At 39.3% G+C, this 27,476-nt stretch overlaps 1 protein-coding gene across 1 annotated transcript; it reads right to left on the minus strand.

Moving 5' to 3' along the window:
• Positions 1 to 2,236: 2,236 nt before the first annotated feature.
• LOC140065305 (AP-1 complex subunit mu-1) lies at positions 2,237 to 27,476 on the minus strand. Its single transcript, XM_072112904.1, has 12 exons — positions 27,256 to 27,476; positions 22,699 to 22,855; positions 19,632 to 19,699; positions 19,038 to 19,168; positions 10,935 to 11,082; positions 10,436 to 10,562; positions 8,191 to 8,333; positions 7,985 to 8,056; positions 5,943 to 6,101; positions 5,458 to 5,583; positions 4,716 to 4,791; positions 2,237 to 2,983 (listed from the first exon to the last, which is right to left on the minus strand). Exons 1-12 carry the CDS (start codon positions 27,295 to 27,297, stop codon positions 2,961 to 2,963), a joined length of 1,272 nt encoding a protein of 423 aa, XP_071969005.1. The 5' UTR covers positions 27,298 to 27,476; the 3' UTR covers positions 2,237 to 2,960.

A 27,476-nucleotide genomic window follows, 5' to 3' on the forward strand; every position in this document is an offset into this window, starting at 1 on the left:
GACACAATGACAAATTTTGAGAAATTGCAAAGCAAATTTTACTTGACACCATTCAATTGGCACATGTGTGGTATTGCAGTACTCAGGACAACCCGCAGAATGATTTTTGGGGTGTTTGTCTAAAGTGCCATGGGTTGGGCACAATATATGAGGCGCTTAAAATGACATTTTTGAAATAAAAATTCAATTTTTGCTCTGCACCATTTACTTTGCATAAGATTCTAACCAGCATGTTTGAGGTTAAAATGCTCACCACAACCCCAGATAAATTCTTTGAGGGGTGTAGTTTCCTAAATGGTGACATCTTTGGAGGTTTTCTATTGTACTGTTTCTTCAGGGGGTCTTCAATTACACTGTGGCACCACAAAACGTTTGTAGCCAAATTGGCCTGCCAAAAACCCAATAGCACGAACCCTGTTCTGGACATCGCTGTGCGATGAAACAGCAGTTGACACCCACAAGTCTGGTACTTTCGTACTCAGAAGAAGCAGGGCAAAAATTTTGGGATGTATATTTACCTCAAATTCCTTCTGAATGTGTCCATTTTAGAACTAAATGAGAATAATCTTATTCAAAAATTGAAATTACAAAATTTTCAATCCATTTTTGTTCACTTCCAGAGAAAGATTTAAAAGGGTTAACAGACTTCTCAAATGCTGATTTGAATAGTTTGAGATGTTAGGTTGATAAAATGGTGTTACTTGTGGGGGTATATAGTACATAAGCCTTTATAGGGCACTTCCAAACTTTTTCAAATCTCTTCTAAATCTGAGAAGTTGTTACTAAAACTTGAAACCTTCTCAGATCCGTAAAAAAAAAGGAAACATAAAATAAATTATGGAAATAAAAAGAAGACCAATGGCAAAAGGTTTCTAAAAATTGTGGTGTGACTTTTTGTCTAAAAGAATAGAACATTTGAAACTTTGAAAATTGTCAATTTTTTCAAATTTTTCCTAAATTACGGTATTGAATTTCTAGCCCCCAAAAAAAGAAACTGATCACCGAAATGACACTACTAACATAAACTACAAACGTCTCACGAGAAAACATTCTCAAAACCACAAGGATATCTTAAAGTGTTGAAAAGTAATTACCACAGGAATAGACATCAAATAAAGAAAAAAAAAAAGAAGACAGCCTTAACTTACAAACAGGCTGCACCATTAAGGAGTTAATGTTTTTCTGTAGGATGCTGAAAATGCAAATACTGGCCCTGCACTGTAGCAGTGCCCTAAAAGGGCAATTACTTTAGATGTCCTCCTGTCCCTAGCAGCAGCCTCCTCTCCGAAAAGGGACAATTGTTCATTTTTGAGAAGTCCCTGCCTGTCTGTCTGTCTGTCTCTCCCTCGCACAGTCGCCTGGGCATGTGCCTATTATACAGCAGAGTCACATGTTCCCCATTGCCAAACACAGCCATGCTCAAACATGAAACTGTTCGGCTTTGGTGTTGTGGGTGCCGAACCCGCTATGTTCAGCAGAAGGTATTTGTATGCACTCTTGCATAGAGCACACATTGGGAGCACAGGCTGGGCCTCTGCATTCACAAGCGACATGGTGGATCTGCAGGTCTACTCGAGTCATAGAAAAGCAGAGGTAGCTTCCTGATGTCTGCATCATCCTTAAGCAGCGTTTAAAATATTTAGCATGCATTACAGAAAATAGTAATGCTCTATTTTAAAATATGCAAATTGCCTGCAAAAGTATATTAAAACATTAAGCCTGCGTTAGGGGTTAGGAAGACATCGGGAATCTACCAAGATAGAAAAAAGTGAATATGATTTTGAAAAGACAATGCATTTTTTCCATGTGGAAATTGTTGCTCAATGTTCCAAATGAAACAAAGATCGTGTCACTTTTCTTTTTAGGCCATGCAAATTTTTGCATGCTGCTTTTTCCAATGAAATGGAATATGAAAATTTACATCAAATCTGCAGCATGATGTGAGTTCATTCAGAATTTTGCCCCCCAAAAAAGGCATGTGGGAAAAAAGGCATGTAAATCCACACTACAAATAAAACAAATCTTCATCAAAAACGCACATTAAAACCATGCAAATTTGAAGTAAATTTTCAGCATGACAATCTGCAATGTCTGCAGATACCCTATGTCTTCCTCTTTTGGCTGCAAAATGAAGACAATGTACTGTGGAGAGATTTTTCTTACCGGAGGAGTAGAAAAAACTACAACTAGTCTACCAAGGAGTGTGTTGTGTTTTAGTATATACAATTGCAAGAACTCAAACTTCATATCATTTAATCTGCATTTTAACGCATTAGAAACAGTCCTGTCGACACAACATCTGCACAAATAAAAATGGAATCTAGTGAGTAGGGAGAGTGTCTTACAGATTACATTTATATTCATATTCTTGCCAAAATTTAATGGTCAATAGGAGAATTTCATTGCAAGTAAGATATTCCACCTATTGGCACCTAATGCATTGAATATCTTAAATTCTGAATGCTTCTTGAGAGCAAATAAGAAAAATACTGAATTAGGTTCTCAAGAGCCAAAGCATTTGTAAAGTAGACAAAATGAGGCAAGCTTTTTTTTTTTTTGTAACAGAAATCCAACTATAAAATAGGAATGGGTGCTTGAAGCTGCAAAACATTTTGTCTTTTCAGAGGCCAAGAATCATCTTTAGGTTAATTCAGAATTAAGATGATGGCACTTAAATACAGGCACATTGCAAATATGCTAAAAATACAAATTGCTGTGTAACAGATGTATAGTGGGCGAGTAGTCACATTGGGAAATACAAAACATAAAATGGACACAAACATGATGTTTTTCCAAGATACTGGTCTGGAGGTGTACAGAATATATCTTCGTTATCTGTAGCAGCTGTATACAGGGTCTTGTAACCTTCATCAAATTCTGCAGATTTCTTCTATTTTCCACAGAGCAGCGATCTAACCGAACTTTCTACTGAATTATGTAAGCCACCGACTGACACTGCTTTACTGTGTTCGAAGTTGATAGTCTGTTGAGAGAGGAAAGGATACAATTTTTAGTTCATTGCCTTAGAGGTTTGCTGGCTTGTAATTTGCACTAAAAAAAAAAAAAAACGTATAAAACTGATGATAAATGTGACGGTCCATTCACACGCGGTATGCTCACCGTGCGGGCATACCGCCGTGTGCTGGAGAGGAGGAGGAGGTGACCCCTCCTCCCTCCATACAGAATAGCGGCGCACGGCTGCACACATGCCGAAAGATAGAGCATGCTCTATCTTTTTGCGGTGTGTGGCACCTTATCTGCGCCGCTATTGCCGTCTATGGGGACGTACATGCGGCCATGTGAATGAGCCCTGAACATGTGTTTTCATGCCAGATTTCAGGCAAATTTTGCGCAATGTACTTCCCTGTATCTGGTTCCAGCCTTTTTTTACTTAATGGGAACTGGTCATCAGATTTTCACTAATAAACCTAATAACAAGTTTTCATAGCATTAAACAAACACAGTTTTTAGCTAAAAAAAAAAAAATAATAATAAAATGCATAGTTCCTCTCCACAAGACTACCTGGCACCCTGCCTGAAGGAGCAGCAAGTCCCAAGGGAGTGTGTTAGGCAGTGCGTCTCTCAGCTCATGTCTGGCCCTGCTCCCTCTAGCAATCCAGGGCAGAGGATGACTCATCAGCTGAAGGGAGGGGGAAGAGGAACTTGCTGGCAAACATGCAGTGAGGGATGCAATGACTGTTATGAATAGCACACACCCCTGGGACTCGCCACTCTTTCTCACAGGGTGCCAGGTTCATTTTCTGTGGATAGGAACTTTGTATATATATATATATTTTTTTTTTTATCTAAAAACAGTGTGGGCACAAGTTATGTGAACTTGTTATTAGGCTCATAATTGAATCTGTTGACGGGTTCCCTATAATTTTTTTGCAGTTTTTTTTTTTCAAATTCATTTATAACATTTGCAGACAAATAACTAAAAAGAAATGTAAAATATTCTTTGTAATTTTTACCATAGATATTTTTTTAAGCAGTAAAATTGTATAAACCAAAATATGATATAAATATTTAAAGTGCCTCTTTATCTCAACCTGGGAATTGGTGACAGATTGACAAAGGGTGCATACACTTCTGCATGCTTCCTTCAGCCGACAGGCTGGAAGGGGAGCTCACTTCAAATTAGCTGCTTATCTATGGCACCTAGTAACAGAATCTTCCCTTTAATATCACATTAGGACTGGGTTTCTAGTTCTTGTTGTTCTGTGGCACCTAGAAACACAATCATAATATGATTTTAAAGGGAAGATCTTTAATTTAATAACTTTGTTTCTAGATGGCATGGTACAGAAAATATAATGGTTTGAAGTGAAGTGTTTTATCATATATAAATGACCCATCTTTATGTGTATGTGTAATTAGGACCTTTCTAGTCATGTGGCAGTCGTAAAGGGGTTGAAAGTGGCAGATCAGTTTTAAAGAGAACCTGTCACCTGTCAGTGACTAAAACAAGAATGTTGCAATGAGGAATTGTAGTGAGAACATCCATTCTGTAAGAGACAAATTAAGGAAGCAAAATAGAGAATGAGAGCAATAATATCCAGGAAAGTAAACAATTATGACTATGGACCTCACAGCCACATGATGTTGTAAAGTTCATAAAAAGAATTTGGATGCCTTTCTTGAAAGAAAATCCCATCAAGCACACATCAATCTACTGACATAACTGAAATATCATCTGCCAACACTGCACATACCTCCATTTTGGGTGATGTATCGCACCCATGGCAGTGCCTGGTACCCACTCTTCTCGATTATTTTCAGGTAGCGGACCTGTAACCCAAAAAAAATAAATAAATAATTAAACTGCCATAAGATTTCCTGGTTAAAAAAATATGTTGACATTTATTTAACCCCTTCAAGGTCAGGTCCTTTCCTGTTTAGCATATATATATAGCATATATATGCTAATAATAATGTTATTAACCATTTCACGATCCCCAAAGCAGAGGTCCTTCTGTGGAAAAAAAAATAATTTGATACTCACCTTTCCCAGCTTTACTTTAACAGCAATCCATTTATCCACTATATGTGGCTCTGAGGTGAACAGCCACCACAGAAAGTAGAGTACAGGATTGTTGTTTTGGGGAAGCGGGGAAATGCAAGTGTCCGGATTTTTTTTTTTCACAGCGGAAGGAGAAAGGATGGTGGGTAGACTGCAGGAAAGGTAGCATAGATAAAGAGGCAACAGACAGGGGGTAAGTGGAGGGGCTAGAGAAAAGCTGGTAGTATAATTATTTATAATGGCCCTTTCCTGTCGCCCCTCCTTATGAGGGCAGGCCACAGAGAAGTGTGTATTATATGGATGGTGTTACAGCAAATATCACCTATATGTACAATAAAATGTTACTTTACAAATACATTTATTAGGCAAATAGATATAAATGGTAACACCCCATTAAGTATTGATTAAGTATTCTCTTTGATGCTTTGACAAACCTGTATTCCAGAAGTTGTAAAATAGGGAATCTCAAACTTCACACTTATAGGTGGTTTACCCTCTTTGTCCTCAGCTTCAACACTTGGGAGGCCAAAATGAGCTCTCATCAGATATTCCTTTCCACCCTGCACCAGCAAAGAGTACAAGAAAGGATTAAACATCGACTCTCATATCAAAGCGTCACCAGTAAAAATTAGAGTATCATAAAGAATGCACTTGTGTAAAAATTTAATTAATACAACCAGTTATCAGACTTTTGTAATCCTTGATAAAACCAGATTAAAGGTCTATTCACATTCATGATATTTCCAATCATCTACATAAATTTGAATAGTGTCTAATCCCCTGTATAACCGACCCCACCATCTATAATAAGGTCCAACATTGTATTAGACAAAAAAAAAAAACAGAGCATAATACAGGCAAGTCTGGTACCATTACAAGACAAGGCTGGAAATGCCATGAACAATAAAATGAGTCTTACCGGGAAAGACTTTATAGACCACACTATCTCACTGTTTTCTGGCACCCACTTTACACTTCCAACTGTGGTTTTAAACTTGGGAGAATCAGCATCATTAGGAACTGGAATGTGAATTTCCACATTGTTGGCAGTGGATCTGCGTTTAAATTGACTTTTGGCCTATAATAATAAAAATACAAAACAATGTGACTGTCTGTACACATTATGCGACAAGCTATTGTGCTAAGAACAGTTTATGTGATACATGTGTCCAAAGTTTTCATATACCAGATGTAGACTAAAAGATTATTTGTCAAGAAATGCCATACTAAACTTCCAGTAGTCCAGTTAAAATATTTTTTTTTTAATGGTACCCTAAGGGTGTTAGAAGTCATCCATTAAACAATTACGCCATGATGTCTTCAATCAATTTTTTTTTTTTTTTTTTAAATCTATCTTCTATATTTATGTCACTATAGCTTATGGGCATACAGGAGAATCCATTATCCATTTAATCTCACAACTAGTGGGAAAAAAACACAACATGAGGACATATGTAAACAAAATCTAAAATACCACATTAACCCTTTCAAGACCGCATACTGGGAAACTGTAAAAAATTTCCAATGTTGGCAAAAACGCATTTGCATCACTTTCTTACGGATTTTCACTGTGCACTCTGAATGTTACATCTACTTTTTTGCAAGATAAGCTGACATTTTCATTGCTACCATTTTAAAGAGAACCCGTCATGCAATATAACCCCCCTAAACTAAATATATTTTCATGAACTGCCATTAGAGAGCATTGCCTCTATCCCTTCATTATCCCTCTACATGCCTGTAAACCTAAGCAATGAGGTCCTAAAGCTGTATGCAAATGACCTGTGAAATGTCCAATGAAGCATTAGCATATTCAAGCTGTCCACTCTATTCATGAGTGGGAGGCACAGCCACACCCCCAGTGCTTGACTGACAGCCTGTATAATGATGTGAGGCTGTATAATGATGTGCTTCCTGGTGCTGGTGGCCACGCCCCCTGCAGCCTGTGTGTGCATGTGTGTGTGTGTATAGGAGAGATACAGCAGCTCCAGGATGCAGCCATGTTACAGCAGAACATGTCAGATTCATGTGTAGCTGATGTCTGTGTCTCTCACCTGTATATTAGGAGGATGCAGCACACACTAGCCATGCTTTACTATACATTACACACAGACATGAGCAGGGGGAGGAGAGGGGAGGGGGAACAGGGGTGACATCACTGCCTCTGACCATGTGACCAGCCTCATTTACATGATAAAGAATAGATGATTTTACAATGAATAATGTATGAAATAACTAGATAAAGGCTGGGATGGGATCCTTGTGAGCTGCTCCAACAGGTAGAGGTGACAGGACTAGTGGCAGAGACCTGATGACAGGTGTCCTTTAAGGACTGTGCGTCCTTTTGATCACTTTAAAAAAAATAAAAAAATTTATGTGCTGTAAAATGGTGTAAAAGCGGAGTGTCCGACATATGGATGCCATTTTCCATTATGGGGTTCTCCACCGGGAATAATTGTTTTATATATTATTAGATTGGGCGTTTTGGGATGCGGTGATACCCAGCATGTTTGATTCTTTTACTATTTATTTTATATCAGTTCTGGAGAAAGCGGGTGATTTGAAATTTTTATTTTTTTTTTAAATTACTTTATTTTTTTTTTCTTTACTATTTTTTAGACCCTCTAGGGTTCTTTAACCCTAGATAAGTCTGATTGTTCCTATGATATACTGCAATGCTACTGTATTGCAGTAAATAGCGTTTCTACACGGGATTCATTACAATGTGTCAAAGGCACATTGTAACGTATCTGCAGAAGACATACAGCCTTGTGTTTTACAAAGACGTCACGGGGAGTGTCAATCTCAACAAAGCAATCAAGGGGTTAATAGTCCGATCACGGGAATTACCAGTACGCAGCAAACCCCACCACTGTATGCTGAGGGCTCACCCCGTGAGCCATCGTCATACAGTGTTAGCAGCAAAGTGGTAGGAGGTTACAAGGGGTTACACGTACTAACCTTGATCATGTATTCAATTCGACTGTGGGAATGTTTTTCTATGACTGATTCAATCCAAATAAGTGGCTTCACCTAAAAGAAAGAAGAATGTTATAAAGGAGCAGAGATAAATAACCAAGTACAGTGCACACTCAAAATGTTCACTTATGGCTGATTTTCTGGCTTCTCCCACGGTATAGTGCTTGCACAACATACAGGACACTTACATGAGTGTTCAGACGATAAGACATGAGCTCAAACTCCCCATCTGGAGGAATGAAAGATATAGTTCTGTCATTTTCAAATCTGGATAAGCGAACACACTGGTGGAACTTGACATCTTCCAACTCCACAGACTTGCTCTTTCCACCTGAAAGGACATAAAATCATAAAAAAATAGACAAAATATTTTTTAGTTGCTAATCAAAGTTTGTTCTGATTCAGACAGCCATAATGGAGATGTGTTATATCAAAAATTATAGTGGTAGCTGATCACAGTGAATGAGGCAAAACTTCTAGCTCTGCTACCAGTTGTTATTGTGGGGTTGCAAAGCTTCTGGTATCAGCCAAGTTCTAGATCCCCACCGATATAATACTGATGACATATCTTGTAGATAGCTCACCAGTATCATTATCTAAAGAAACAAAAAAAAACTCTTGATCAATTGGGTTTTGGGTATTGGGTTTTTTGAGTCTCCATACACAGTGGGTGTCGCCTGTATAATACAGCTCACACCTGCCTGTAACAGCCACCGATGCAGCAGTTGAGCTGTTAAGTGCCGCTGTCAAATCCGACCGGCAGCCCACGGTCTCATATTAGACTCAGAGATCATTATACAAGGCAAGCCTACAATAGCCTGCGAATGACAGGCTATTAGATGGCGCCCAAATGTCCGAATTGCCACTTTTTCACCATTTTTTCCATCCATGAATATTTGATTTTTAAATAAAAAAACCAAACGGTCATATAGGTTCGCAAATTGATATAAATTTAAATGCCAGCCAAAATGACACTTGGCATAGGTACGTACAAAGTTTGAAAAAGTTATTACCAAAAAAAAGATTCATTTTTTTTTAACTCTACTAAAACCTAATAAAATCCAATTAACTTTGGTATCCCTGTAATCGTATTGACCCAAAGAATAAAGTGAAAATGTAATTTGGAGCGCAGAATGAATGCCATAAAAACAGAGCCCACAAGAAAACGCTGCAAATGTGTTTTTTTTTGTCAATTTCACTGCAGATGTACAATTTGTCCCGGGGATGACAAGCCCTTACACATCTCTGTGAATAAAAAAATAAATAAATAAATAGCTTTTGGAATGAGGGGAGTGAAAAGCAAAAATGCAAAAAAGAAAAAAGGGCTGAGTCTTGTAAGGGTTAATGATAAATCCCCAAAATTACTGCATAGAAGTGAAGGTCTTACTGAAGAGCGATCATAATTACACAATTCACAGCTTTATTTGTACTGCAGTTTTGAACTCTGGTCTTGTATTAAATTCAAACCCAAATTATCTTTCAGTTAAAATAATAATACCGTATATATACTCAAGTATAAGCCGACCCGAGTATAAGCAGAGACCCCTAATTTTACCACCAAAAACTGGGAAAACATATTGACTCGAGTATAAGCCGAGGGTGGGAAATTCATTGGTCACTGACCCCCCCTCAGTATACAGCCAGCCCCCTATAGTATACAGCCTGCCCCCAGTAGCATACAGCCACCTGAGCCTGCCCCCAGTAGCATACAGCCAGCTCAACATTAAAAAAAAAAAAAAAAACTTATATACTCAACCTCCGGTGGCCCCGATGTGCAGCGCTGCTGACCCGATGTCCGTGCGGGTCCTCTTCTGGATTCTGCGCCTATCTTCTTTCTTCTGTAACATCGTGCTGTGCACTGCCACTGCGCTCTCCCGGCCGGCAGGCGCATAGTATGACGCGCCGCTGCTGACGTCATACTATGCGCCGCCTGGGAGAAAAACATGGCGGCGCCCTGCATGATGTTACAGAAGAAAGAAGACAGGTGCAGAAGTCAGAAGAGGACCCGCACGGACATCGGGGGAGCAGCGCTGCACATCGGGGGCCCCCGGAGGGCGAGTATAAAAGTTTATTATTTTTTAAGTGCATTGACATTTGTGTATTGACTCGTGTATAAGCTGAGGGAACGGTTTTCAGCACATTTTTTGTGCTGAAAAACTCAGCTTATACACAAGTGTATACTTTAATTATTATCTTTATTTATATTGCACCATCAAATTCTGCAGCGCTTTACAAAATAAAATAAAACAAGACAGAGCACAAAAATTCATATGGAACAAATGGAGTGAGGGCCCTAAAACAAATGCATTTCCGTAAGCATGCAAATTTGCAACACATGACGGCATGAAGCAAATGTCCACATTTTTGTCTTCCTCTGTACTGTAAAATTGACAATTTTAAGAGTTGCAATAGGCTTACAAATAGCTTACTTACGTCCTGTATTTTCAAAGAGAACTTTGTCATTCAATCCGAGACGCAGTTCAGGCATTCCAGATAAAAACACCCTCATCTTTATGGATCCCACTATCTCGCTTCGCAGGACGTTTCCATTGGCACTCACCTAAGACAAATGAACATTTCAGATTCATTACTTGCATTACCAAAAAAAATAAATAAAAAAAACACAGTGGGGGTCCCACTGTCTACAAAACTAGAGCTCCAGTGCCTCCTGTTTCAATGGAATGATGGCCATGTAGACCTGAAAATAGGTAATAAGCTTATACAGCTGGACAGTCTGTAACATTATTCTCTACTTGGAGCTTATAAAGTTTCCAGCTGAAACTAAAAGTAGACTGCTGCTGCAAAACTGACAACAAACCTGTCACACCCGGTCATGTATTTATACTATAAGACAGCTGACTGGAGCACAACCCATCTACCTCAACAGTCTGCAGAAGTTGTTGCACAACACTGTCATTTGATGGTCACTTACAAGTAGGTTGACTGACTCAATCACATCCAAAAATACTTCATTCTTTCTATATTTTATTCCTTCAGATCTCCAAGAAACAGCATTGGTGACTGTGGCAGGGGGGCGAGGAGCTCCAGTTTCTAGCTTGTGTCCTTCTTGAGTGATATACCTTTACAAACACAAAAAGCAGGCCAAATATAAGAGATGCACATTCAATGCAAACTATTTTGTTTTTAAAACATATACAATAAATATAATGCTGAGTACAGGACAGAATTTAACAACAATGATGGTGCAAGATCGAATACAAATTACGGAACAAGTGAAGTATCAGTTCTATGGAGCTTTCAAACCCTAGAAGCAGATAAGAAGATAACAATGATATAATCCGACATAGATATGACGATGGTTATAGATCCATATTTATAGAAACCCGCCACTGCATGTTCAATTCTTGTATGGACCTGGTACCACCACATTAAAGGGGTATTCCCACAAACACAAGATTTTCAAATATACTCATGATAACAAAATAACACATTCTATAATTCACTGTTATATCTGTGAAATGCTTTATTTTTGTTAATAAGTCCAACCTGTCTCTACCAGTCCTGGTGTATACAATGTTGGTTTTCCTGGGATCCGACCGTAAATCATATTCTGACTAGGGTTGGGCATGGCAGTTTCTTCTCAGGAATATCTTCTCTCTACCTCATGCCCTACCAGGGTGATGGCTTGGGTGCTCACAGAGAGTGCACAGAGTCCCTCTTCTGGCACCCGTGCCATAGGTTCGCCACCACTGATGTAGTGTCTGCCCACACTTCCGGCCAATTTTACAATGACAGTCACTGAGTTATAGGAGATAAAACGCAATAAAACTTGTAAAATTGTAAAGTAATGTTTATTGTGTAGACATCAGTAGGGCTACGAGCTGGGGAATTAACACAATAGCGCAATAGGATGTACATGTACATTGGGAAATGCGATCATTTGCCGCATCCCGACATGCATGTCTCCGCGATCGCCTAGGCTCAGTAACAGAGCCCGTGCGATCGGTAAATGAAAAAAATAAACTAAATGAATAAAGATCCCCTAATGTTTCATGACATATAAAAATCAATTTTACACAAAACACAACATATTGCGTATCACCACGTCCTTAACAACCTATAGAATAAAATGAAATTGATGCTATGATGTATGTCGTAACCTCATCTAACCTCATTAAAAAAAAGGATAAAAAAAAATAACATTTACTCTGACATGATAACAATAAAAAGTACAGCTTGTCCCTCAAAAAACAAGCCTTAAAACAGCTCCGTATAAAAAAAATATATATATAAAAGGATTTACTGAGCGCTAGGGCGACTCGGAAGGCGAATATTCCGGCGTATAAGACGACTTTTGAAGACAGAAAAATCTTCTGTCTTCTCTGGGGTCGTCTTATACGCCGGTAATCGTGTATTCACGGCGGAGGTCAGGTCGCGCTGCATGGAGAGGGCTCACGGGCTGAGCACTCTCCATAGCCGGTAAGCCTTTGCTGCATATTTCCGGCAAAGCTGCCGGCAGCCTCAAAAAGATAGCGGTGCATGGGCGCCGCCATCTTACCTGGGATCGCCGCTCCCCGTGATGTCATCGGGGGCGGGGATCCGTCTCCATGGTAGCCTCGGGTCTTCTGAAGACCCGAGGCTATTTCGTTTTAACCCCTTCATTACAATGTGCTGATAGCACATTCTAATGAATGAGGAGGAAAATCCCCATATACTGCCATACTGTAGTATGGCAGTATATGATAGGATCGATCAGACAACCTAGGGTTAAAGTACCCTAGGGAGTCTGAAAAATAGTATAAATAAAAATAAAAAAAAAAGGTTAAAAAAAAATTTATAATAAAAAAACCTAAAATTTCAAATCACCCCCCTTTCCCTAGAACTGACATAAATATAAATAAACAGTAAAAATCAAACACATCAGGTATCGACGCGTCCGAAAAAGCCCGATCTATCAAAATATGATAACGGTTTTTCAATGCGTTTAACCTCGTAATGGAAAATAGCGCCCAAAGTCGAAAATGGCACTTTTCTGCCATTTTGAAAAATATTTTAAAAAAATCTATAAAAAGTGATCAAAAGGTCGTACAGTCCTAAAAATGATATCATTGAAAATATTATCAAATTTCGCAAAAAATGACACCACCCACAGCTCCGTACACCAAAGTATAAAAAAGTTATTAGCGTCAGAAGTTGGTAAAATCAAAAAAATAATTTTTGTACAGGAGGTTTTCATTTTTGTAAATGTATGAAAACCATTATAAAACCTATACAAATTTGGTATCCCCTTAATCGTACCGACCCAAAGAATAAAGTAGACATGTCATTTGGGGCGCTCAGTGAAAGACGTAATATCCAAGCCCACAAGAAAATGGCGCAAATGCGTTTTTTCACCATTTTAATTGCATTTGGAATTTTTTTCCTGCTTCTGAGTACATCGCATGGAATATTTAATAAAATAAAAATTTAAGGTACAGTATGGTAACATTTACAGTAAGGGTAATGTTGTTGTATGCCTTATGTTTATGAGCGACAGTTTTCCTGCTATATATCTGCATGTCATAAGAATTTAAATTAAAAAAGGACCATGTTAAATTCAAATCTGTTTTTTTTTTTTTTTTTACCGGTGTTTTGTATGCGTTGGAAAAGGGGTAGTCTTATACGGCGAATATATCTTAAACTCTATATTTTAAACAGGAAAGTAGGGGGGGTCATCTTATACACCAGGTCGTCTTATACGCCGGAATATATTTTCATGAAAAAAGGTTTATTTGGTTATTTTCTTCAAAATTTTCTGTTTTTCAAACGGTTTGTAACTAATTTGGGTAGTAAGTAACATTTACCATTTATCTCAGCTTTGTGTTGGCGTCATTTTAGAATTGTCCTTTTATTTTATTACGATGCTAGAAAAAAATCACAAAGCGGAAATCATTCTCTCAAATTTTTAAGAAAATTTTAGAATAAATTATTTTAGGGATCACTTCATTTCATTTCTATAGGGGTTTTGGAAGGCCTGTTAATAGAACCCCCCCCCCCCCACATATCACCCGTTCTATTAGCTTCAACCCTCAAACTATTCAAAACAGCAGGTAGGAAGCCTGTTAAGCCTTTATGTATTTTACAGAACTTCAAACCAAATGAAGGTTTGATTTGGAAGTACAAATTGTACTTCCTAGTGACAGTATTTTATATTCCATCCCTTATACTGGGAAGTGGAAATACAATTCAAAATGTGGTAAAAATTGACAAGAAACCACTTTTGCACCATTTTCTTGTGGGCTGTTTTCAGGTCTTTCACTTTACATTCCAAATGGCATCTCTAAATATATTCTTTGGTTTGGTATGATCACAGGGATACCAAATTTATATAGATTTTATTAGGTGTTAATAGATTTTTTGTACCCCCTAAAAATTACTTTTACCATATTCTGACTCCATTATCTTTTTCATATTTAGGAGTAGTGGGGTTGGCCAAGGTTTAATTTTTTCCAGGACAAGCTGACGTTTTTATTGCTACCATTTATGGGACTGTGCGACCTTGAGATCAGTTTTTATTACATTTTTTATGTGTTGCAAAAGGGCAAAAGTGTGGCAATTCATACATTTGAGAGCATTTTTACGTTACGGGTTCACCGACGGGAATAACCGTTTTTATATCTTTTTTAGATTGGACATTTTGGGACGCGGCGTTACCTAACATGTTGTGTTTTTTAAAAAAACCTTTTATTTATTTGTTTGTTTTTTATGCGTTAAGGGCTTTTGGGACATTGTAATGAATTTTATTTTTAATTTATTTTTTGTGGGGGTTTTTTGTCCTTTTTTGTGCATTAGAAGTGTAAGCCTATGCATCAGCTCGGTTCAGGGGTTGGACCGAGCAGGCATGTGCCGCAGGCAGACCTGGAAACCTTCATTACGTCCCCGGTTGCCCGAATATGAAGACAGCACCCCCCCAATTGCATCGCAGGGTGCTGGGAGGAGAGGGAGGGAGCCCCCTCCTTCTGCAGGTATGTAGATGACAGCAGGATGACCAATTTAACAGGTTAACAGTCGTTCCCATACGGACTTATAGAGCCCGGGGGGAGGTGCTGTGCACACTTTAGGCTAGACCGACTGAGAAACCCGTCGGCCTAGCTTAAGGCCCCTCAGTCACCGACGGATAAATCCATATGGACGGTCACCAAGGTGTTCTCCCTATTCCCAAGTGTCATACATTCACAGGGTGGATCATTAGACATCACAAGATTGCTATCATATTCAATTTGATTGATATACATTTTTTGAGCTTTCGGATTATCTTTCGCAATGTGTAGAGTATTGTCACATAAATTGAGGGGACTCAATTATGACTAGAGCCATGATTGACTACTCTAAACATCACCCCGATGTTATGTCTCCAAGAGACAGATTTTTATGCTGTTATTTCCACTCCCAATATAAACAGGTCTACATTGGAATTGCATAGGATAAGAGGTGTAGCAACCCTCAAAAACTCCTTCCCCTTTTATCCACTAGAAACATACTGTAACCCTGAAGGCTGTTTGTGGTGCATAACAATTCACTATGCAGATTTGTCTAGATTGTACAGACTCTCAACCTCCTAAACAAACTACTAGGTCAGTGTTATAAACCAGAAACCAATCATTTATAAAGATAAAACATGAAAATGTTTATTGGTATGCTCTAAAAACACCTAAAAGGGCACTACCTAATGTGCCATCCTATCTCTGTAACAATAAAACAGAGTAAACCTCCTCACTAATGCCTGACAATCCGGCAATACGTGTGGACAAAGTGCAAATAGTACAAATCAAAAGGTCAACAATGGATGATCCAACGTGCTAGCATCAGCAAAATAAATGATACACATAGTAGATAAATATCACCCAAGTCCATCTGTGTGTGGAGGAAAAAGTGTCCCCACGCGTATCGCCACGCTCCTGCGGCTTCCTCAGTGGTAACTCAACCTCCCCGCTATTGAAGCTATATTTTATAATTAATTTATAATTTATAAATTAATCTGCGATAAGTTCTGACATAACTCTCCTAGATAGGCCCATCTCCCTGCAGTTACTCAAAACACATAATTTACACATGGCAATATGCACGACTACACTTCTCCCCATTACAGCGAAATTACTCTAGAATTGATTATATATTCACTGACACCTCTTCTCTCTCCTCCATACTCTACTCCAGGCATATATCCTCTTTCGGGTCTGACCATGACTCTATCCTCACAGTCCAAGGCTGCATTCACAGTCCAAGGCTGCATTCAGACGGCCATTGGGGACGTATATACGTCAGATATACGTACCCATAGGCCGCCAATGGGCGCACAACTTCGCATGGAGCGGTATGGTGCAACATAAGTGCCGCACCGTACCGTTCCATAGCCGGGGAAAATATAGGACATGTCCTATCTTACTTCATATTTCACGTCTACGGCCAACACTCATCAACCAGTGGGTAATCGCTGGCTAGGCCACAATCAATTTATAACCAATACTATGCAAAAATTGGCGATAAAGCAAAAAAGAGAACGCACACAGATACAAAATTAGCTGGAAGCTCAATTGAACCGCTTAGAACTGGCAAATCAGCTACAACCTACTCTACAGCTTACCAAGCACTGTGTCTTAAGTGTTTGAGCAAACAAGTCAGATGAAGCACATGGAGCGCTAAACAGCTGTCGTGTTTGATTGTCTTGTGAGTCTATGCGTGTCTCCCCTCACCCCTTTACCTCGATCAACTTTGTCTATGAAACTTTTTTTGTAAGTATGTACTAATAAACAGCATCAAGAAGGAGAAATACTGGCGAGTGCCGCTTCCACTGCTTTTCTATATACACCTTTGAAATCTAGTTACATTAAGGGAACCAGAGCATCACTTATGCTGTGGAATCCCCAACGATGCAAGGCAGAAGTGCTACCCACTCAGCGACCGTACTGCCCATAATGGAACAACATTAAGACCCCTTTTCGCTCTTTATTAGACAATGCAACCACGGTAACCACAGCAGTACTCCTTCTAGGGGATAAACCAGGGAGGGTCAAGAACAAAGCTCATTGCTTGGATTCAGTTTATAGGTTTAGCAACTAGAATTTATATAGCACCAAAATGGAAAACACTTCTTCTGATTGATACAGTATCTGGCTATGTATCATACTAAACTAATTTCTGTGAATAGCCCCTGCGAGGGGTTTGTGTTTTGGTGTTACCTATTATAAGGCATCATTCTGTTTTAGTTCAATAAACTCCATCCCAAATGTGTGCCCAATGGGGGTCCGCAAGTGTTTTTCCCAGGTCTGTTCCCATCAGAGAACGGTGTCCTCTACGTGAAGTGAACCAGGCTTGAGTAGATTTATGTGACGAGACCCCTAGCATGTGGATATTTTAAGCAAAACATTACAAAGGACATTGAGTTATGTTCCTCTGCAAGTTGGAGATCCCTGTAGTGTTCTAAAGTGGTCAACAAAAGTGATCATTCAAAGGGGAGAAGGTGAAATAATTTGTGAAGTCTCCTGTCAGTCCAGGACCTGAATAGAGCACTGCCATAACAAACATAAGGACTTTCTTTGTAGATTCTTCAGCATATGACAAGGGACCTGTATCATAAGGGTCTTTAAGAGGTAAAACACTTTAGAGAGGAATGTCACTTTCAATTATTTGAATCAGCCTATCCACATAAGTCTAACACTGCCACATTTCTAACATAAGGTGCTAAGCAGGGGTACAAAGTTAATAGTATATAGCAGTGGTGGCGAACCGATGGCACGGGTACCAGAGGTGGCACTCAGAGCCATCTCTATGGGCACCCTTGCCATCACCCAAGGGCATTGTTCGTCAGACAGGACTTAAAACCTCTTGCAGCCCAGGACCCCAGAAGGAAGCTACAATGATAATCCAAACCTTTTCTCCTTCTTTCTACTGTATTGGTGTCCTCAGATGCATACACAATTCAAACCTGGGAAAGACCAGGGAGTAATAAATTACTGCTTAAATTGTCGCATTGGCACTTTGCGAAAAATACATGGGTTTTGGTTGTAGTTTGGGCATTCGATGTCTAAACGGTTTGCCATCACTGGTATATAGGGACTCATTTTAGTACTGATGGGCATGCCTAGGTATGCCCCTATATGCATTGAAAATATTTATAAAGCATCTTAAAAGTTTGTGGAAGACCACATTTAGCAAATGCGCCAATTTCAGAGAATTCTAAATGCCATATAATGATACTTTGCTTAGGATACATTCTGAACAATGAGGAATTTAACTATTCTGCCCCCTTTTTAGTACCCCTGTACTCATTTTAAAATTAGCAGAGGGTAAGCACACTGCCACTCTTAAGTCTATAGCACAGTATTAAACTTTGCTATATGAAGAAAGAGGCGGCATTCAAATCAGACCATTTTTTCCCCTCTTCTGAGCAAGTCTTTTATAGAAAAAACCCTTAAAAGGAAATCTACCGACTGGAATCTATTTTATCTAGTAGACCCAGATGTAGATTCCCAATTCCTGCCTCTTCCCAGTACATGTTTTACTATATCTTGTAAAGCTGCCTATTTGTTTTTAAACATTATATATATACAAATTACCTGCAGAGGCTACTTGGGCATGAAGTAACCTCTATGAGCTCCTGAGGCGCAAGCTACTCCACGCTCCATGTAGCCTCTGTGGAGACCCCTTACAAACACACACCCCCACACGCATCCATGCTTCATGTAAAAATCGGTAGCATGGCCCGAGCAGGTAAAGCAGCTTGTACATGGCAGAGGACATGGAGCTTCTGCGCATGTGCAAAGCTCCCCTCTAGCGGGTGAGGTGCTGAGAGAAACTGTGCCAGTGAGGGCCGGGCTGCCGCATTTACAAGCAGCATGGAAGCGCAGGGGGCAGCTCTGCAGAGGCCCTACTTGGAGGCCCTACTCCAAGTCCCTAGTGGTCTCTGCAGGTAAATTGCATATACTTAAAGTTTTACAAGAAGTAATAAAAAGAAATGTATAGGTATGAGAAAGCTCAGGAACCTACCTCACATTACAAACTGACATATTAAGGGATGCACAACTGCAGTACTTACTCTTGTAGAATTTTGCTGTCAGTAGTTTGTGGATAGCCAAAATCCATTAATTCATCTAGCAACTCATATATAATGACAAAATTATCCCGGATACTTTCTTCTTCTAGTTCTTTAAAATATTCAGAAAATACCTGTAAAAAGATGAATGGACTAGTTACATTCAATAATTACATTTCTGAAAGCAATTTACACCCTTTAGTAGATTAGTATCTCATTAAGTCAATTATTTTTCCCCTTAAAGTTGGTCATCTCATGTCACACATTTCTGCATATATGTTGATCCTAGATGACTGGTAAAAAAAAAAAAATGTTGAAGTGTACATTATCATCAGAATCTGCAACAATGGCAACCTCAGGGCTTGGCTTGATGTGAAAAGTAAAAAGATTTTGAAACATTCTGTATTAAATAGCAGACTGGACAGAGAACCTTGGAAGAGAATTAATTATAATATTTAACACTCTCCTAAATTTCCTGCCATTTCCTGTATTTTCACAGTCTGTGTGTTCGATTTATTAACTTTCTAATTTGTCCATTCCCCAAGGGCAATCGTGAAATGACAAATAATATTGCTAACATATACTAGCTATACTCACCTGAACTACTTTGTAAAGGAAGGAGAATACCAAGGAAACACAAGCATTTTTCTTGGAAGTTGCAACCACTAGAGCACTGTTAAGGATAATTCAAAGGAAAGTAGCAGAAAAATTGCTACAACGGACTAATACCTCCAACAACAGAAGTTCTATATGCATACAGCATAAATCTACCACAAAGACTAAAGGACTGAAAACATAGGAACAATTTTATTTATACAACTATCCTGCATATGTTTCTGCCCTTGTGTATTGTTGGTTTGTTCTACAGAGTTGCTCAAATAAAGCCTGCCATGCAAATTAACCCACCCAAAATAAATATTTTTTCTTTTTTTAAAAACTATGATTATAAAGAATTGCCCCTATCCCTAAATTGTACCTTTCAATAACTGCAGTGTAGAAAAATTCAATTTGTAAACTTGTATGCAACTGGTGTGAGTCCAATGAAGTTCTGCACATTCAGTGTTTACTGCCTTGCCCTGCCTCCTTCCTGTTTGAAAGGTCTCACGGCTAGGAAATGCTGCTATGTGGAACATTGAGAGCTCGGTTACATCTTTGGCCACTTCATGTCATGTGACCAAAGTGATGTCATCTAAGGTCCTGTTGCATTTGCACAGTCTACCCCTTTTATGTATGTGATATCACAGCAGCCTCCATGGAGAATGGGGAGAGTAGAAGTCCATGGAGAAATTTTATCATCATGCATGATACTGCCATGTGATCAGATCATACAGGGGGTCAATGTTGCAAACGTAACTGGGCAAAGGACCTTAAAGGGAACCTACCACCACGGATCTACCTATAAAAGGTAGATTGGGTGGTAGGTGGATCGATAGGACGTGATGATAGCCCTTTTTAGTTATTAAAGGTTATTTAAAAATTGCAGGGACGTGAGGATTAGCCCTTAAAAGGGCTATCCTCACGTCCTATAGATTCACCTACCATCCGATCTACCTATAGGTAGATCCGTGGTGGTAGGTTCCCTTTAAATGATATCATCCTGGTCACATCAGATTAGCCGGCCGAGCAGGACACACCCCCTCTGATGCCAGGTAATACAAGATAAACTTGATTTATGGGGATGCGAGGGAAGCAATTTTTAACTAAAAGAAGGGTGTCAGTAAATAGGGCTCTATGGGAAATTGTCACTAACTGCACTTGTGGTGACAGGTTCCCTTTAAAACACCATACAATATGTCCCCATATAATATATATTTTTTTTTAATGCCAGGGTTTACTCCCCTTTTTTGAGGAATATTTTGAGCCATGGGTGGAGGTGGACCAAATGTGTGTTAATAATAATAAATACATTTACATGCTGTACATAATACACAAAACCTAATGCAGCCTTTGATAAAAATCAAAAGCTGTGAGATCTGGAATCTGTTTCTATCCCAACACCAGAGGGAAACTGATGCCTCACCAGACATGTAGGGTTGGCTTTTCAGTAGGAGAACCTGAAAATGAGAATGAGGATAGACATGACATCGTGATGTACATAGTGTGAATAAAAATGCAGGAACCTGTGCTATTTAGAAAGCCAGTCCTCACAAGGTGGAAAAAGCTGTTCAAGGCAAAACCCTGGCTCCGGGTATGACGTTTTTACGCCTGAATTTGCAAATGAGATTTGCAAATGATATGTGCATGTTTTACCTTCCTTTGTGAGTATTTTATTGATCAATGTTGGTTCACCTGCGCTAGGTGCCTGCCCTCAATCATTTAGGAAACCTTTGTTTCATTAGGAATTCTTATACACCGTAAAGAGATTTTGGGTAATATCTTTTGGAAAGTTTGATAACTATGTGAGCAGATTTGAGTCCTGATTGACCACTGCTTTCAGCACCATAGATGGCGGGAGACCTTTACTTGTCTGGAACAATTTGGTGAACATTATGAGTGAGCTCTGTGCAATAGCAAAATTTGAGACACACATTTCCCTGCAGTTCATCCTCCTGTCACCTCTCACCTGACATTATAACTGTCAGATTCTCTTTCTCCATGCTTTCTTCTATATTCCCCATGATCCCAGGGCTATGGAGTCAGAGTTGGTGACCATTTTGGTGGAGTTGGAGTTGGAGTCGGAATAAAATGCACCAACTTTAAGACTCCAAAAATATACAATAAATTATAACAATTAGTTCACTGCAGTATGTGCTGGATATTTTTTTCATACGAATTTGGGGAAATTATAGAATGTTCTAGGTCTGCACTTATCTTGGTGTCACCAGAATAACTGATTGAGGCAGGACTGTTCAGTGTATGTTCTCTCTGTATATTGCATCATGTTTTAGTCTGCTATTCCTCCGAGTTCATGTTTGTAAATGTTAACTCATGTCATGAGTAAAAGTGTAGTAAAAAGTACTATAGATACAGTTATCATGTTATCTAGCACTTCTATCCTGTGCAGCATTATGATGTGAAACACTCAGCTGTTCCCAGAGAAAAGCCTGATATTTAAAGTTCAATTGTACATCAAAACTGACGGTTCATGAGACAATTCCTCTATTTCCGGTCATTGAAATAGGTCATCTATGAAGGATGATCTGATGGAGTCGATAGTGTTTCCAAGATCAAATTCATAGACATACACATGTAATGTTTATCAGGTCACAATGTGGTCACATGACCTGAGTGACAGATTTTCAGATAGGAAACAATAACTAAATTAGGTAACACTCACTGACTTGTAAATACTGGAGGACTAAGATTAGAATAAAAGGGACCCCCCAAAAAAATTTCACTGGAGTATTTCTATAAATAAAGGGAAAATGACTTGCGGACTTGCATATCATACTTTTTTCAAAGCGTAACGCTGTCTGTTAGAGCACCTATAACACTCAAACAGGAATCACATATTTAAATGGTCATCACTGCTATTTCATAAAAGCCCTTTTAACAATACAATCTAAGATTGGGGACAGCATGACACAATGCGCATGTCTCTACTGATAACATATGTAATATTCAAGGCACAGTAGTTTTCATGTCAGAGTGTCGATTCTTAGCAATCAGTTCATATGCACTTAGATATGTACATTGAGCAGACATTGGTAGAAAAAAAGGATACAATATAAATTATTGTGTTTAATCCACATGAAGCGGACTCCTCCATGAGCCAAAATTGGTGAAAGGGCCCCCTCTTCTTCCTTTTCCATTAAGATTGGCATAAAGTGCTCAACTTCAGACATGTCCACATCACCACGGTAATTACGACAAATGAGGACCTAAAATAAGAAATCAGAAGACAAGACCTAAAATATAATCTGAGCAAAAAGTAAAACTCGATTTCCTGAGATATGCATTCAATAGAATTACCAATTGCACTTACTAATCTAAAGGGGTTAACCAGAGCTGCTGGGTTTAATCAGACCCAGTACAGCTCTGATCAGCATCACCAGTCACACCAGTCTTTTCCCCCTGTAACTGGGGCTCTTATATATGCCCCACTACAGGGGAAAAACTGGTAAAAGAAAGAAAAAATGTAAAATTAAAAAAACAAAGTGAAAATGTCCCCCAAGGGTCTTTTATGACCTCATGGGGGACATATAAAGTAAAGACACATATACACACAAAATATTAAATAAATATTCATAAAAATACATTCAAATTTAGTCATCATAGTCTCCCCAGTTGCCCGAAACCATACATATTATATATTAAAACGACCAAAACAAAATAGGCAATTCATTGTTAATTAAGTAAATTTGAACATTTAAAAAATATGTACTATAAAAGGACCAAAAAAAACAAACAAAAACAACTTTTTTTCCCACTTTTAACCCCAAATAAGACAATTTTTTTTTTTTAACATTTATTAGGTTAACTAGTGTCAGGATCAATAGTAGTGGGTCCTCCGGATCACCACGGACGATGACACCTGGGACCACAGTCCAAGTGGTACCTGATTTCCACCACACTGCAGGTTGGACTTTCTGTGGCATGGTACCACCAGGTCATTCTACAGGCGCAACTTTGTCCGAGGTGACAGCCAAGGCGAAGTACGGAATCGTAAGGCAAACTCGTGGTCGGGGACAGGCAGGTGGTCGAGACAGGCAGCACAGGATTGGAGTCGGGGATGTAGGGGTAGGTCAGGACAGACAGCTCGGGATCACAGTCAATAATGGAACCGGGGTCACAAAGGGAATTCGGAAAAACAGCAAAACGCATGAAATAGCTTTCTCAGTGGCACTAGGCACAAAGATCCGGTGGGGAATGCTGGGAGAGGCCAGCTTTTATCAATTTCCTGGGAATGGGCAGCACCAATTAGGGGTGCGTTGGCCTTTTAAATCTTCGAGTGCGTTTGCGTGCGACCGGGATGCCAGACAGGTAAGGCAGGGAGGGGAGCCGGGGACCACGGAGAAACATGGGGGGGCCCCCCCGTGATAACTAGCTCTATGTGTCCAGAAAAAAAAAAACACTGCAAAAAATGCGGTAGCACGCAAAAAATTAAACGATGTCCCTTAAATCACTGCATACTAAAATAAGCTAAAAATGCCCGGTCTTTTCAGGCTGTGTCACCAGGGGTCAATATGGAGGAAAAAAGCAGCTTTTTAACATCACTTCTGTAAAACAGCTCGACTGTCGTTACAAGCATATAAGTATGCAAGGCTTGTATCAATTGCTCTGTACACCGGACTAACTAATTTACTGAAACTTGGCAACAGGATCAACATCACTGCATGGAACCCTGAGGAATCTGTTAATCTGTGTGAACATATAGTGTTAACCACGTGTAAGCTGCCTCACATGACAAGGAAACATGTCTACCCTTGCAGCACTCCCCTTGGTGTTGATCATTAAACCAGTCCATAAGAATATGGATTGTGTAAGATCTACTACTGAAAGACAGTTTCAGTCTTTGTGAAATGGCACCTTTTATAGGGTTAATTCACTTCAATGCTTCTATCAATATATGAGATAAATGGGAGATTTATTTAGTGTCAGAAGTTTGAGATGCAGCAGAGGTGAAGTGTGTCACTGTTTTATATCCAACTGAAGGATCTCTCGTCTCTGATCTGTCCCCTTTAAAGAGGGGCAACCATTTTTAAACAGTCACAGAAAACAACAATTTTCAATGCGAGTAACATTTACACAAATTATATTATGTATCACTGTATAGGGAAAAAATACCGGCAGCACCGACACTCGACTGATACCTAATGATTGCTTACGGTTCTGACCTGATCATTGTTGGCTAAATTTGGCTTGCAGTACACTACTAAATTGAATCATTTTCAGCATGGAAAATATACAGTGAATAACTTTTAAGTGGAACCTAGTAAACCTCTGTCCCATCACCACCCTACAGAATGTACCACTTTAACCCTTTAAAGACATGGCTCTTTTTTGTGCTTTTGTATTCCATTTTTCACTCCCCGCCTTCAAAAATCTATAACTTTTTATTTTTCCATGTAAAGAGCTGTGTGACGGCTTGTTTTCTGTGTAAGAAATTGCACTTCATAGTGAGGGTATTGTATATTCCATTCCATGTACGGGGAAGCAGGACAAAATTCCAAATGCAGTGAAATTGGGTGAAAAAACGCATTTGCGTAGTTTTCTTGTGGCCTTGGATTTTACGGCTTTCACTGTGCGCCCCAAATGACATGTCTACTTGATTCTTTGGGTCAGTACGATCATGGAGATACCTTATTTGTATAGGTTTTATAATGTTTTCATACATTTACAAAAACTAAAACCTCCTGTACAAAAAACTAAAATTCTTCATTTTGCCGTCTTCTGGTGCTAATAACATTTACATACTTTGGTGTACGGAGCTGTGGGTGGTGTCATTTTTTCCAACTTTTGATGACATTTTCAATGCTACCATTTTGAGGACTGTACGACCTTCTGACCACTTTTTATTGATTTTTTATATTTAGCAAAATGGCAAAAAAGGTTTGATAGGTTGTGCATTTGCGGACGCTTATGATTTTTACTGTTTAGATTTGTATGACTTCTAGGGAAAGGGGGGTGATTTGAATTTTTAGGTTTTTTAATTTATTTTTTTTTTCTTTTACCATTTTTCAGACCCCCTAGTGTACTTTAACCCTAGGTTGTCTGATTGATCCTACCGTATACTGCTGTTCTACAGTATTGCAGTAAATGGGGATTTTCCTCCCCATTCATTACAATGCACGAATTGCACAATTTAATCAATGGATTAAAACGAGACAGCCTTAGGTCTTTGGAAGAGCCAAGCCTGCCATGGCAACCGATTGCTGCTCCCCGTTATGCAATCTTTAACAAGATGGGGCGCCATGGAGAGGAGGGGTGACCCCTAACCTCTTTATAGAGATCCACGGCGTACGGGCCATAACACAGCATATTGCAGCAAACACCCACCGCTAATACCTGTGATAGGTGCTAGTACTGATCGCGAGTATTAACCACTTGATTGCTGACGGCTCCATCTTTGTTGAGATGGCTGTTTGCTTTTGGCACATTGTAATGAATCCTATGTAAAAACGCAATATACAGCAATACAGCAGTGTTGCAGTATATGGTAGGAATGATCAGACAAAGGTTAAAGTACTAAAAATATAGTAAAAAAAAAAATTCAAATCACCCCCCCCCCCTTTCCCTAGAACTGATATAAAACTAAATTAACAGTAAAAATCAAATGATCAAAAGGTCGCACAGTCCTCAAAATCGCGGCAATGAAATGTTAGCTCATCGCGCAAAAAATGATGTCTCTCACAGCTCTGTACGCCAAAGTATGAAAAAGTTATTAGTGTAGATAGCGAAAGATTATATTTCTTTGTACACATTGTTTTAAAGTACATCAACTACTAGGATAAAAGATTGTAAACCAAGCAGACATATATGCTGGTGTGTGCCCCCACTGCTTCTTCTACCCTTGTTTTTTAAGCCTGAGGGGCTTCTTAAGTGTTAACGGTGCCCCTCAGACTCATTTGGATAATTGTAAAGCGTTTTTTTTTTTTTTAAAACAAGGGCCTTTTTTTGTAAATAACAGGGTATAAGAAGCTATTAGAAGAGCAGATCCTGCCAAAGGGGGCACACACCAGTATGTCAGTGTGCTTGGTTTTCAATCCTTCATCCTGGTGGTCCTTTAATTTTTGAAAACGTATTAAAACACAATAAAACCTATATAAATTTGGTATTACCGTGATAGTACTGAGCCAAAGTAAAGAGCAGACGGATCGTTTGATCACACTGTGAAACTAGTCCACAAGAAAGTATCGCTAATGTGGGGGTTTTTTTGCCAATTTCACCACATTTGGAATTTTTTTCCAGCTTCCCAGTACATGGCGCTGAATAATAAATAAGGTCACTGAGAAGTAAAATTTGTTATGCAGAAAATAAGCCCTCCCACAGGTGTGTACATAGAAAAATGAAAATGTTACAGATTTTTGAAGATTGTTTTGAAAAAATAATGGAAAAAACGCTGCAATACAAAGAGGTTAAACTTGGAAGTTGCAGGTGGTCTAGGGATCTCTATTCTGGTGACAGGTTGTCTGTATGACCCCTGCAGGGCAGGTCAAGAGCAGTTGACATTCGGGCATGTGTCTCCATCCAGCACTGCAGTCTGTCTAGGGCTCAGGATGACTGGGCTCTACGGCTGATGTATGGATGCCCCTACCAGGCCCGCGACCTCGCCTCTTACCTTTCCCTTTAGGTCCAGCACGTAGACCGCACTAGCCGACATCCTCCCGCCGCAATGTCAGCTTTCCAGACGGATCACACGGCAGCAGGAAGCCCTCAGTCCCGGCTCATCACCGTTATGTCTCTCTAGCGGTCTGCACGGCTCAGAGGAAGCGCTGTCACATCCCTTCCGGGCATTTCCACTACCAAGATGGCGGCTCGTCTACTCCATAGCTCGTCATC

The sequence above is a fragment of the Engystomops pustulosus genome, chromosome 1, assembly GCF_040894005.1.
Source record: "Engystomops pustulosus chromosome 1, aEngPut4.maternal, whole genome shotgun sequence".
In the NCBI taxonomy this organism is placed as follows: Eukaryota; Metazoa; Chordata; class Amphibia; order Anura; family Leptodactylidae; genus Engystomops; species Engystomops pustulosus.

Bases quoted from the DNA above. Each gene is read 5' to 3' on its own strand.
- LOC140065305 (XM_072112904.1), bottom strand. From the start codon at position 27,297: ATGTCGGCTAGTGCGGTCTACGTGCTGGACCTAAAGGGAAAG. The intron at 4,792-5,457 runs GTTTGTCAAAGC...TTTGGGTTACAG, and splicing joins TTACAACTTCTGGAATACAG to GTCCGCTACCTGAAAATAAT. The intron at 2,984-4,715 runs GTATGTGCAGTG...CTCTCTCAACAG, and splicing joins ATACATCACCCAAAATGGAG to ACTATCAACTTCGAACACAG.